The 13,041-nt window shown below is 57.4% G+C and overlaps 1 protein-coding gene across 2 annotated transcripts; it reads left to right on the top strand.

Moving 5' to 3' along the window:
• Positions 1–507: 507 nt before the first annotated feature.
• Positions 508–7,059, top strand: LOC144370684 (leukocyte immunoglobulin-like receptor subfamily A member 6). 2 transcript variants are annotated; one of them, XM_078031459.1, is made up of 7 exons: positions 508–3,156; positions 3,312–3,347; positions 3,515–3,799; positions 3,936–4,238; positions 4,452–4,748; positions 5,012–5,314; positions 6,782–7,059. In XM_078031459.1, the coding sequence occupies exons 1-7, from the start codon at positions 2,622–2,624 to the stop codon at positions 6,916–6,918; spliced, it is 1,896 nt and encodes a 631-aa protein (XP_077887585.1). In that variant the 5' UTR covers positions 508–2,621; the 3' UTR covers positions 6,919–7,059. The 2 variants fall into 2 exon arrangements, with proteins under 2 accessions (XP_077887585.1, XP_077887586.1); XM_078031460.1 differs by lacking the exon at positions 3,515–3,799 and having other exon boundaries at positions 509–3,156.
• Positions 7,060–13,041: the final 5,982 nt, after the last annotated feature.

Raw genomic sequence — 13,041 nt, 5'->3', positions numbered from 1 at the left:
TCCTATTTCCTCCGTCCTGTGAGTGCTCACCTATGAGACGAGTCTCGGCATACAGCTGGACTCTGTGTTTTGATCCGCTCTGCTCCTCTGTGTCTTTTAATGAGGGGTGAGACCATTTACATTCAGTGTTCCTATAGACTGTGTCCGTGTTTCCTGCCATCGTGGTGTCTTGCTACATTGGATTCCATCCTGGGTCTCATTTAGTGGATCACTTCTCAGGGATATCCCTGTACGGGGGGACTTCCAGATTTGGTTCTGAGTTCCTCTGTGTGCAGGTTATCTGGAGGGTTCTTTAGTTCTGGGTGGTGGTCATGGATTCTCTCAGTTTATCCTTGTCATGGAGAGTTTTACTTCCCTCCTTGAACTAGAAAGAGAGCGTTGCTGAGTGGGGTGACCTTGGCTGGCAGCTGTTTCCTTACAGAGCTTGAAATATCTCACTGCAGTCCTCCTTGATTGTCGGGTCTAAAGGGACAGGTCAGAAGGAGTGTTGCTGGTTTGCTTCTAAATGTGACCTGAACTTTCTCTCCAGAAGTTTCATATGCTTTCCTTATTTTCTTTTTTCCCCCATGGAGGAAATGATATGAAACATTTATTTGATATATCGAACAACATCAGAGCTAAGTAACCCAACTCCACTGCAGCACAACAAAGGCAATCGCCCCTCGACCCAGTGTAACATTGAAATGCAACCTGCATAAGGCACGTGTCATGAAATAGCAAGACTGCTGCTGCCTTCCCAGGACTTCCAGCCCCTACCAGGTGACAGTGAAATACCGACGGTCCCCATAGTTTTATTGAAATCAATCATTTAAAGTGTATTTTTGAAGATGAATCAAAATGCCTCAGTCTCAGTAACCATACATTCACCTGAAACTTTTATCTCTGTAAATGGGATTTATTTACTTCCCACTAGTGAGTCTTTATTTTACTCACACTACAGCAATGGATTTTCCATACTTAGTGTCTGCCTTGCCCAATGTCAAAGGAAAAAACCCAAAATGATTAGTAAAGAAAGATGTAGGAAATAACACCATGTTTAGTTTTAAATATTTTAAGGTTTGAAAGTGTTTAAAGTTTGTAAGTCCTAGTAGGAAAACATCATCTGAATGGACACCCTCATGGCCAACCCTGTGCAATGCTCCACCTGCCCTGGCCGCACAGGGGCAGGTCACCTTGAAAGCACCCAGCTCTCCTGATGAGGCGGAGGTCGCCACAGCCACTAAGTGATGGAGGTGCTTTTCCTCATGAGGGTTGTGTGCTGGGCCTTCTGCTCGACTCCAACCTTGGCTGACAACTGACTGGTGAGATGCCTAACCTGAGGGTTGCTTTGACATCATGACACCTTTGCTGGGTTCTGGGCCCCGTCCTGGAAGGCCACCTGACTCCTGGATCCTGCGTGGCCACAAGAACATGGCAGCACGCCCCCGGCCGCTCCAGGCATTCCCCCGGGAACGCACCTGGGGAAGCGCCCACCTGAGCTCCTGCTGTGGTCCCCCTTCCTCCTCCCTCTGGGCCTCTCTGCTCTTCTGGAGCCTTCTTTACCCCTCCGTTCTTCCTTGGATCTCTCGCTCCTCACGGTTTCGCTCCCGTCTTCTCCCACATTCTGCCGTTTTCTGTGCCCGAGGTGGACCTTCTCTCAGCATGGCCTTAGGTCATCATGCCACAGGCAAGGCCAATCGGAGGGCTGCCCTACCCGTGGCCACACGTCTTGGGCTTTCCCTGGCCACTCGCAAGGCGGAGCTGAATCAGGTTGGTTTCGATGGCTCTGTCACACTCTCGAACGGCAGCATTTGGCTTCTGCCATTGGGTGAAGACCCTGGCTCTCTCGGCCTGCAGAGTGGCCAAGTGAGGACTCAGCTGAGAGCCCTGGGGCGTCCTGTAGCTGCCACCATTCAGGCTCCCGGCAGCCCCTTCCTTCCCTGGGCTTGGTCCATCTTCTCCTCGGTTACCTCTGCATCTTCTCCTCCCATCTCCTGCGGGGCCTCCGCGTCTGGCTCCGTTTCACCTTCGCTGTCAATTCCTGCACCACTTTCCTCACCTGACGCTCCTCTCTCTCTGTTTTCTTCTGTCTTCCTGCTCTCTGCTTTCTCCTCCTGGATGTTTCCTTCTGTTTAGGTCCATGAGCAGCAGGTGGGACTTCCCAGGCCCTCCCCCCTCTCTCTCAGGAAGCGCATCTCTTCAGTTTGCGGGATCCTCCTTTTCAATAATCCTACTTCTTCATTGGAATGACCTTCTATATCCTGTATTCGCCCTGTTGTTTCAGTGCTCAGATCATTTTATTCATTGAACATTTTTATCATCAGTTTCTCGTGATCTTTCTCTGGAATTTCTTGACTTTGATATTCTGGCATCCTTTGTTGGGGGATCGTGAATTTGGGGGTCAGTTTTGTTTGCGTGTTTCCCCCTGTTGTCAGAGACCCTGGACGAGAGCATCAGCTGAGGTGGGGTCCCCTTGCTCTTTTCTAAGCGTATTTTGGGTGAGTACTTCTCTTTTTAGTGAGGGACTTCCCTGATTCTGACATGAGCAGACGTCAGGGTGGGAGCCGAGGTCCCTCTAGTTGTTTCTCCCCGGGTCCTGGTTGCTGGTTGGGGGTTTGTCTTCCCTGTTCTGAGTCGAAGTAATGGTACATTCAGGTCTGCTGCTCTGCGCCCACCTGCAGCAGGAACCTGCACCTTCCCCAGAGCACCTCCAGGGCTGGGAGACGACAGGCCCAGCAAGGACCAGAACCTGTGCCCAGGACAGGCTGAGGGAGCCCCCGGGAGGCCCTGGGAAGAGGACCAGCCCCGGGTTACCCTCACCTGGAAGGGGCCGGCTCAGGAGGGCACCAGGGAGTGTGCTGCTGCATCCTGGCCCTGGAGGGACGAGGACAGGTCAGGTGACAGCAGAAGGGGTGAGAGGGCAGCACTGCTGTCTGAGCCGCCTGCAGGGAGCCCAGGCCCACCCCACCCAGTCCTGGGAACAAGAGCCAGGCTCTGGGAGGGCAGTTCCCCTTCCTGTGGGCAGCTATGTGACACCCCACACAGGCAGAACCCGGCCTCCAAGTGGCCACACCTTGTGTGTGTCTGTCCTCCAGCTCTGTGACCTCCTCCATCTGGACCCTGGGACCACGGGAGGACACACCATGACCCCCACCCTCACGGCCCTGCTCTGCCTGGGTGAGATGTGAAGGAGGGAGGGGACACCCTGTTCTGGGGGGACCCAGCCCACAGCCTGGCCCTGGCCACCAGGAGACCCAGGGCCCAGGAGGCTGTGGGGGGACAGGGCCTGCTCAGGCCTCAGGGGCTCCCCTCTCACAGGAACTCTCTTCCAGGGATGAGTCTGGGCCCCGGGACCCGAGGGCAGGCAGGTGAGTGTCCCCAGCTGTCCAGGTCCTCCTCCTGGGGACCAGGAGCCACCGTGGGCAGTGGGTGGAGAACAGAGTTGGGGGCTGAGGCTGGGGAGCCTGGAGGGGGCTGGGCTGAGGGCTGGGATCTGAGGGGCTGTGCTGGGACCCAGCCTCTGATCCCCTTGCAGGGACCCTCCCCAAGCCCACCCTGTGGGCTGAGCCAGGCTCAGTGATCGCCTGGGGAAGGCCAGTGACCATCTGGTGTGAGGGGCCCCTGGAGGCCCAGGAGTTCCGTCTGGATAAAGAGGGATTCTCAGTGCCCTGGGACAGACAGAGCCCACTAGGGTCCAGAAATATGACCAAGTTCCCCATCCCGTCCATGATCGAGTATCACGCAGGGAGATATCAATGCCTCTATCTCAGCCCTGCTGGGTGGTCAGAGCCCAGTGACCCCCTGGAGCTGGTGGTGACAGGTGAGAGGACACTCAGGGGTCCCTGCCCAAAGCTCTGCCCTCAGGGACGGGGTCTGCCCCCAGGGGTCCCTCTCACAGCCCAGCTGGGGGTGGTGTGGAGGAGGGAGCCATGAACACCTGCCTCCTTCTCTCCTAGGATCCTACAGCAAACCCTGGCTCTCAGCCCTGCCCAGCCCTGTGGTGACCTCAGGAGGGAAGGTGACCCTCCAGTGTGGCTCAGGGCAGGGATATGGCAGGTTTGTTCTCACCAAGGAAGGAGGACACCACCTCACCTGGACCCTGGACTCACAGCAAGATCCCAGTGGGCAGGTGCAGGCCCTGTTCCCTGTGGGCCCCGTGACCCCCAGCCACAGGTGGACATTCACATGCTACGGCTACTACAGGCATGAACCCCAGGTGTGGTCAGTGCCCAGTGACCCCCTGGAGCTCCTGGTCTCAGGTGAGGAGGCTCCATCTTCCCCTGACACAGTTGGGGACATCAATCAGGGACTTGGGGGCCTTTTCCTCAGGATGGCCCCAGGTGAGAGAAAGGGGAGAGAATCAGGGACTCCTGACCAGAGTCCCCAGGTGTGAGAGGGTGACCTGCAGGCAGGACGGGGGGAGGGAGGGGTTGGCAGGATCCAGCCCTCAGCCCAGGCTCCTCTTCCTCCAGGGGTGTCCAGGAAGCCCTCCCTCCTGACCCAGCAGGGCCCTGTCCTGGCCCCTGGAGAGAACCTGACCCTCCAGTGTCACTCAGATGTCACCTATGACAGATTCGCTCTGTCCAAGGAGGGGGCACAGGACCTCCCCCAGAGCCCTGCCCAGCAGCCCCAGGCTGGGCTCTCCCAGGCCGACTTCCTGCTGGGCCCTGAGAGCAGCTCCCACGGGGGTCGGTACAGGTGCTACGGTGGACACAGCCTCTCCTCTGAGTGGTCAGCCTCCAGTGACCCCCTGGACATCCTGGTCTCAGGTGAGGAGCCCAGAGGGTGCAGTCAGGGACCCAGCCTCTGCACAGCCCTGTTGGGGGGCCCCAGGAGGTGATGGCCAGGGTGATGTGGGGTCTCAGGAGGGAGAGAGACAGGGAGGGACAGAGAGGACAGGGACAGGGGACACAGGGACAGGAAGAATCAGAGACAATGAGACAGACAGAGAGCACAGGGTCCTCAGAGAGAGGCCCTGGGAGGTCTCAGCTCAGAACAAGCTGGGGCCACCCTCACCCTCCTTCCTCTCTAGGACAGCTCCCTGTCACACCTTCCCTCTCAGTGCAGCCTGGTCCCACAGTGTCCTCAGGGGAGAACGTGACCCTGCTGTGTCAGTCACAGATCAAGATGGACACTTTCCTTCTGTGCAAGGAGGGGGCAGCTGATCCCCCCCTGCGTCTGAGAGCAGAGTACCGAGCCCCATGGTACCAGGCAGAGTTCTCCATGAGAGCTGTGACCCCAGCCCTCGGGGGGACCTACAGGTGCTATGGCTCTCACAGCTCATCCCCCTACCTGCTGTCACGGCCCAGTGCCCCCCTGGACCTGGTGGTCTCAGGTGAGTGACCCTGCCCCCATCCTCTGTGAGCTCAAGGATTCCCCCATGGCCCTGCCCAGGACAGCTCTGGGTGGGATGGGAGGGAGGGGCCTAGGGAGGGTCGGCCAGCGGGACTCACCCCTCAGAGAGGAGGGGCCAACGGGGTCCTCCAGCCTGTGCACCCACCACCACTGGAATCAGGAAGGTGCAGGTGGGCACAGGAGGGTGCTGGGGAGGCCAAGCAGGTGTAGGAGGATGGGCAGAGACAGTCCCCAGGGGCAGCCTGCACCCCTCACCCTCCTGTCCTCCTCATTCCCAGGACCCTCTGGTGGCCCTGCCCCTACCATCCCCAAGGCTGGTCCCTAAGGCCTGGTAGCTCACAGGGACCCAGGACTCCCCACCCCACTCTGACCTAGCTCTTCTGACTGTCCCAGTGGATCTCTGCTTCCTCTTCAAAGTTTTCAGAGGACAAGATTCAGGGGTGTACAGTGTCAGGAAACCCGGGCCCCAGAGCTCAGTGCTGGGAGGCGTGAGGGTGAGGTCCAGGCAGAGGTGACCCTGGGCCCAGCCTGGGGAGGAGCAGCCAGCTGAATGGGGGGCAGGCAGCCCAGCCCTCACCTCCCACCCACCCCAGGAGGCCCTGAGGACCAGCCCCTCACTCCCACATACCCAGGACCCCAGAGTGGTGAGTGAGGGGCTCTGGTGGGAGGTGGGTCCAGGGCAGGGCTGAGCTGAGGGGGGCAGCCCCCTCTGGAGATGCTGACGGGGACCAGCCCCTCCCCTCTGGGCCTCAGTTTCTCCCAGGGCAGAGGAGAGGCCCGGCCCTGACCTTCAAGTGCCTCTCAGGCTGACCTTGGCTGTGCCCTGCTGGGAGAGGGGCCTCCAGGGACGCCTCCAGGACCTGAATCTGCAGGGCTCTGTCCCCTCTGTGCAGTGACAGTGTCACTGAGCAGGGGAGGGCTCAGGCCATCGGGGTGTGAGGCTCTTTCCCTCCAGCTCAGGGCTGAGCTCTGGGGGAGAGAAGGAGACTGGGAGTCAGACTCCCCCAGTTCAGGCCCCGCTCTGCTGCTTCCTGCTGGGGACCTGGGTGAGCCTCAGTGTCCTCATACCTTGGTGGGTGGATGGGTGGTGGTGCCTGTCACATGATTGACAGTTACAGGTGTCATGCAGTTGCTCTGGGCTCAGCTGAACTTTGCTCCAACGTGACTCAGACACAGTCCTGACCCCCAGAGCACAGAGAGGGTGAAGGACCAGGGAGAGGAGCAGAGGGGACCCTGAGGACCAGGAAGGGCTCAGAGGGGCTCAGAGAGTCCTGTGGTGAGAATGAGGCGAGGAGCTGGGTCCCAGGCAGGACGGGGCTCCTCAGGTCACAGGTCCCCTCCTCCACTTGGTTCTCAGGAGCCACTGAGACCATCAGCCCAGCACAGAGCAGCTCAGACCCTGACCTGCTGGCCTCCCTGACCTCTGACCTCTGTGTCCATTTCCCAGCCTCACCTCCCCAGGATTACACAGTGCAGAACCTCATCCGGATGGGCGTGGCTGGCCTGGTCCTGCTGGTCCTCGGGATCCTGCTGTTTCAGGCTCAGGACAGCCAGAGAGGGACCCGAGATGCAGCCAGGAGGTGAACAGGAGGAACAGGGCACACTCAGAGTGCAGAGCTGGGAGAGGAAGGACCCTCAGGAGTCTGAAGGCCACCTGGACAGGTGGGGCTGCACCTGAGACTGTCCTGGCAGCAGAGGTGACTGGGTGCAGGACCAGCTGGGTGCTGGCTGCAGAGCCTTCCCCACCATGCTGTGCCCACCCAGGGCTGGCCCACCACTCTCTGCAGCCCTCCACACGCCAGTCCCCACTGGGAGCTGTCCGTGAAGCTGTGCCCACAGTGTAAAGTGTGCTGGTCCTGTGGACATGACTGTGAAAAAGTCTCACTAAAACCCTGAGAGTCCTGCTGTGTGTTTGCTCTTACTGTCCACGTCCCCTCCTCCCACCCTCCACTTGCCGAGGCACCACCACATCACCAGGTCGTGGTGCTAAATCCAAACATCTCTGTTTACTGCTGGAGTGTAGAGAAGAATCGACCCCCAACGTCACCTAGATTCACCTCCTGACGTGGCTCCCTGGGTCCTGCAGGGTTTCTCTCTTCATGGAATCAATAGGTCGTGTGTTGCCCATGGTGACATTGTGAACAGAGCCATTTCAATGAAGGGACTTGAGAGTCCACTGATAGTGCAGAGACTATCAATGAAGGTAAGCACCCACCAGGCCTTCCCTTCACTGGTAGTGCATGTGGTTGATGGCGTGCACTTTCCTGCCCCAGGACCTTGGCTTAGCATTTCAAGGCAGGTGGGCTGCAGGCAGAGCCCCTCAGCGTGGGCATGAGCAGCCGCTCTCTCCCTCCACCTTGAGGAGAACTCCCAGGGCAGAGCGTGGGGCGGGTGCTCTTTGCTCTCCTTTCTTCCCTGTCCCAGCCCTGGTCCTGCCCACCTGGTCTCTGCGTGGTTCTGCAGACCTGTGTCCGTCCCTCTGCAGGTGGGCTGGTGGCCATCGTCACCCTGGATTCCTGCAGCCTGAGCTCAGGTGCTCAGTGGCTCTCCTGCCTGGTCCTGGGCGGCGTCTCTGAGGTCCTGGGTCTGGGGTCTGTGTCTGATGGTAACTGGGGACCCCCTGTCATTGTCCTTCCACTGGGTCTCTGTGTCCTCCTTTCTCCTCCTGGTGCTCCAGGTGCAGAGGTGACCCCTGTGTCCCTTGGTCCTGAGGCTCTGACCTTGCAGTCCTGCTTCTTTTCCAGTCTTGAGGTTTCCCCTGCTGCAACCTCCAGCTGAGAGCTGCCCTCATGGGGCCGCCCGAGCGCCCCTGAGGCCCTCCCCGTGTCCTGCCAGCCCTTCCGGCCTCTGGTGGCCCTCTAAGTCTCTTCCTGGGACGCCCATCTGTTCTGAGAGCTGCTCACTGTCAGCAGAGCCCCGGGCATCTCTGTGACTGTTTTAGATTCCTGTTCTCTCCACTCCCGCCTCCCTGCCTGTGGGCTCCCAGGGTGGCCCTGTATTTCCAGCTGTGTTCTCCCCCTGGGGACACCTGGGGTCTACTTCCTGACGGCTAGACCTGTGCTGGACAGGGTCCGCCCTAACAGACCCTGGAGAGGTGGGAGAGGAGCTGCAGCCCTCAGGGTCCTGACCACCCTTCCGCCCCCAGGTGCCCCTGGCCAGGGCTTCACCCTATTTGTTGCAGAGGGTTAAGACGCCAGGGGAGTGTGGCCTGCGGGCTCTGCAGCAGGGGCTGTCCCTAACACTGGCCATGTGCATCCTTCTGAGGAAGCCCAGGTCCCTGCTGTGGCCCTGGCCCTGCCCGCCTCCTGCAGGCCTTGGGCTCCTCCTGTCCTGCTGTTGCAGAAGACAAGCTGGTGGCCCTGGGTTCCTCCTGCAGCCCCCAGGGTGCACCTGGAGCCATCTCCTCTGGCCCAGTCCCTGGGCATCATCCCCTGGGGTGGCAGTTCCTGTACATGGGCTTTTCAGGAAAGCTAAGGTGTGCGGCTGGGCACGTGTCCAACAGTGCACGGACAGCTCTGTCTCTCCGTGAGCAGGTGCCCTGGACAGGGAGCTTCACAATGCTTCTCAGGGTTTCTGTCCCACATAGGGGAGACCCAAGGGCTGCAGGGGGCAGGAGCTGGCCCGTCCTGTCCAGGTCAGCCAGGCTCTGGTAAAGCCCCAGCAGGCGGGCTGTGCAGCTCCCTCTCCTGCAGAGCTGGGACAAGGGCAGAGCGCCCAGCATTGGGTCTTCAGTGGACACAGCAATGTCCACCTGGACCTGGGGACAAAGCCAGGATCCTCTCAGGTCCCAGCTTCCCTCCCCTCCTCCTAAGGAGGTTTGCAGATTAACCAGGACGGAGCCCCTCCATGCTCCCTGCACCCCTGACCCAAAGCCCCCTTGGAGAGGGTTTGTGATGACCTCCTCAGGACGAGGAAACGGAGGGCCAGACGAGGGTGTTCCTGCTCACAGGTACATGGGCAGGGGATGAGGACCACCAGGAGGTTTTCCCCTGCTGCCAGGTATTGAACCTCAGGTGTCCACTGAGCTCTCGCCCCAGGCTTAGCCTCTTGCTCAGTTTCTTAGACCTCACTAAATTGCTGAGGTGGCCTCAAACTTGTCATCCTGCTGCCTCTGTCTCCAGAGATGCTGGGATTGCAGGGCAACCAGGAAGTTCTACAGATCAGCTTCTGCAAAGCCAGAGCTCACACTCACTGTTGTTCCCCAGATGTGACACAGCAAAGGGTGGAGGTAGCAATGGGGCCCAAGGGGACAAGCAGTGCAGAGAACGGGGGAGGGGTGCAGGAGAAAAAAAAAGGAAGTGGATGAGGCCAAAGTTCAGCAGAAAACAAACTGCACTCCAGAGTCTTTAAAGAGACTCGTGATTTATTTATATATTTGTACCAGGGATTGAACCCAGGGGGGCTTTATCAGGGAGCCACATCCCTAGTCTTTTTATGTTTTATTTTGAGACAGGGTCTCACTAAGTTGCTTAGGTCACTAAGTTGCTGAGGCTGGCCTTGATCTTGCCATCCTCCTGCCTCAGCCTCCTGAACTACAAGAATCACAGCCCTGGGCCACCATGCCCGGCTCTTGTTATTTCCTTCACTTTCCCTGGGTCTCTGTGCTCATCCCCAGCAGGAAGCGCCAGGTGAGCTGCACAGCAGGTGCTCAGGGTCTGCAGCTCTGCCCTCCCCTGAAGAGGGAGCCTGCGTCTCCCCAGAAGCATCTCCAGGGCTGGGGGATGGCTGCCCTGGCAAGGGGCTCACCACCCTGTGCCCTGGACAGGCTGCAGGGGGATGGAGCCCCAGGGAGGCCCTGAGGGGGGAGGCCCAGCCCTGGGTCACTCTCACCTGGAAGGGTCTGGCCCAGGAGGGCAGCAGGTGTATTTGGTGCTGTGTCCCCTGGAGGGATGAGGACAGATCAGACAGACCGTGGGGGTGGACAGAGGAGACCCCACTCTGTCTGAAGGGCCTGCAGAGACACTGCATCCTGAGATGGCCACATTCCTAGGAAAACAAGACCACGCTGGGAGGTGGGCTGACCCTTCCTGTGGGGCTCAGGAGCCACAGCCCAGGAGGGAAGAACTGGCCCCAAGGCTGCTTAGTTCCCCTCTCCTGACACAGAGCTGTGGCCAGGGCAGCCCAGCAGGGGGCGCCAGGCTTCCTCCCTCCCCTGGCACAGCAGGGGCTTTGCTCTGTGTCCTGCAGGCCCCTGGCTGGGCTCCTGGAGGTGAGTGTCATGATCCAGGGATGCACTGTCCTGAGCGCCCCTTTAGGGTTCAAGTGTCAGCATTGCCCACAGGTGGCCGCCACAATTGACCGCTGACAGGATTTCCTCTGCTGGACAAGGAACTGAACCAAAACTTCTCCAAAGATGCACAAAGGGCCCCAAATAATATGAAACAAACAAAATGTGTTGGGCTTCTGTCGCCAGCAGGGGAGAGCAACACACTAAGTCCATCTCACCCAGTCAGGGTGTCCATCATCAAGAAAAGAAAAATAATTAATTCTTTCTCATTAAAAAAATACTATGCCCTTCTTTCATTTTTGGTGTCTCTCCTGCTGTGCCTTCAAGTTCAAGTTCACTATTCTACTGTGGTGCAGTGTTTACTAACATCTGGTTTATTTCTTGACTATATGTAGTTGTTATATCTAGAAGAGCCATTTAGTACACACACACACACACACACACACACACACACACACGTTTTAGAACATCTTTTATATATTTACTAAATTTTTGAAAATACTGAGTACAGTTATAATAAATAGTTGGGATCTGGTTTGGGGCTGGGATTGACCCCAGGGCCTCACACGTGCTAGGCATGTGCTCTCCCACTGAGCCACCCCCTCAGCCCCTGTGCCACCCCCTCAGCCCCTGTGACAACTGTTTTACTGTCTCTGTCTACCAGTTCTAACATCCAGGGACCTGGCCCAGGCTCCACAAACAGAGCCCAGCAACCCCAGGTCCCGAGCAAATGCCAGGTCCCTGTGGTAGCCCAGGAGCATGAGACCAACCCCAGGCCAGTTTCTGTGGACAGGTGCTGTGGTTCCTCCCCGCTGCCCGTCTGGTCATGACTGATGGGAGGCCAGACAGTGCTCCCTTACTCTGAAGGGCTAGACGTATTCCTGTCAGTGCTCTGAAGCTCTGTTCTAGAACTCAGAGAAGAGCCTGGGGAGCAGTTTGATCCTTTAGGTACTATTTGCAATAAGCCAAACTAGAGCTGCCTTCACCAGGAGGTGCCTGGTCCTCCCCACTGCAGCAGGCCCTGTGCACTCTGTGCCTACACCACTGCCCTACGCCACCCTCCAGGGGGGTTCCTGTCTGGCTGGGGAAGCACCAGACACTGTTCTCTCTGGCCCAAGGACTCATGCTTCAGACCTGCCCCAGGGCTGCAGGTTGGCACATGTGCCACCTCAGATCCAGGCTGGCATGTGCAGCCAGGTTTGGCCAGCCCTATACCCCCAGATTCCAGGCCCCGGCCACAGATCCAGTCAATATGCCCATCCCATTGGCACTAGGGAGTCCACGACCCAAGTGCCACATTCATCCACCTACAGACCCAGGCACAGTTAAGAGTGCCCGCGGCTCCAGCAGCAAACCCACATGAAGTCCCCACCATGACACTTCCCTGGAACCTCTAAGTGGCTTCCTGGTGAGTGGCCTTCCCTGCTGCAGCCTGTCTATAAGGACTACTTCTTCAAACGTGCAGACACCATTGCAAGGCCACAAGGATCATGAGGAGCCAGGGACACTGCCGTCCCCGACCAGCATGGGCAGCTGAACTTAAGGTCGCTCGGGTGAATTTTCAGGGACACCAAATGAAACACTTTACCTTTAAACAAGCCTCAGGACGGCTTATCCACCCTCGGCCTCAGGCTCCCCAAAAGGGAGAGCAAGAGAAGGTCCCCAGAGGCTGGTGAGGGGACCCTTTTTTGGGAAGGTTCTATCCAAAAAAACGCCAGAAGGGGCAGGGTTACAAGGGACAGAGGAGTATAATTCAACCCAAGTGGCAACACCTATGTCTGAAGACTCGCCTCCAACTTCCTGAGCTGGGACAGCGCCCAAGTCACCAGGCAATGTCCTGATCCGTCAAAGCCTCTTGCTTCAGGATGGAAGGTGCACCTCATTTTCCTCCTTCCTTCTTTGAAAGAGCAGGTGGTGGGTCACTATTTCAGAGTCCCCGAATTCTTGTTCTGAGGACTCTCCCTCCTGCCATTACAATACAAGAGAGAATTAGTAGCAAAGAGAACAAGACAAGGATCTACCATGCAGAGTGTTTAAGTATTGTCCAGGGTTACAGCCATTCAATTCTCGGAGTATTTCATCAGCTAAAGAAGTAGGATCCAAAAAAAATTCATCTTACTTTCTTGTATATCTTGAATATGATGAGGCAGCTCCCAAAGATCGAAGCTTTTATCATTATTTTGCCCAATATCCAACAAATGATGGTTAACCTTTTCCCAACCCCATTGGGAAGCAGTGCATTTGGCAGCAGTAACACACACATACTTATATTTAGCATGACATTTAAGACTTTCCTTAAATTTCAAAGCTGAAAGCTCATGACCCGTATTTATAGCAGTAGCCTCTAAGGCATTTAATTTAGTTTTAATCCTTTCAAAAATATTTATTTGGTTATGAAGAGCCTTGGAAGTGTTTTTAGCCAAATTATTAAGAAAATCTGCATGTTGAATATTTTGAGATAAGGCCACCGAAGCTGTGAC

Source organism: Ictidomys tridecemlineatus, chromosome 15 (assembly GCF_052094955.1).
Source record: "Ictidomys tridecemlineatus isolate mIctTri1 chromosome 15, mIctTri1.hap1, whole genome shotgun sequence".
NCBI classification, from domain to species: Eukaryota; Metazoa; Chordata; class Mammalia; order Rodentia; family Sciuridae; genus Ictidomys; species Ictidomys tridecemlineatus.
The sequence above is the reverse complement of the archived record's forward strand: the minus strand, read 5'-3'. Positions and strand labels throughout refer to the sequence as shown.

What these genes read in the sequence shown, in the direction of transcription:
- LOC144370684 (XM_078031459.1), top strand. Translation starts at nt 2,622, where the DNA reads ATGGTACATTCAGGTCTGCTGCTCTGCGCCCACCTGCAGCAGGAACCT. An exon ending in CGGGACCCGAGGGCAGGCAG is followed by an intron (nt 3,348 to 3,514) that starts GTGAGTGTCCCC and finishes ATCCCCTTGCAG; the next exon opens with GGACCCTCCCCAAGCCCACC. An exon ending in CCTGGAGCTGGTGGTGACAG is followed by an intron (nt 3,800 to 3,935) that starts GTGAGAGGACAC and finishes CTTCTCTCCTAG; the next exon opens with GATCCTACAGCAAACCCTGG.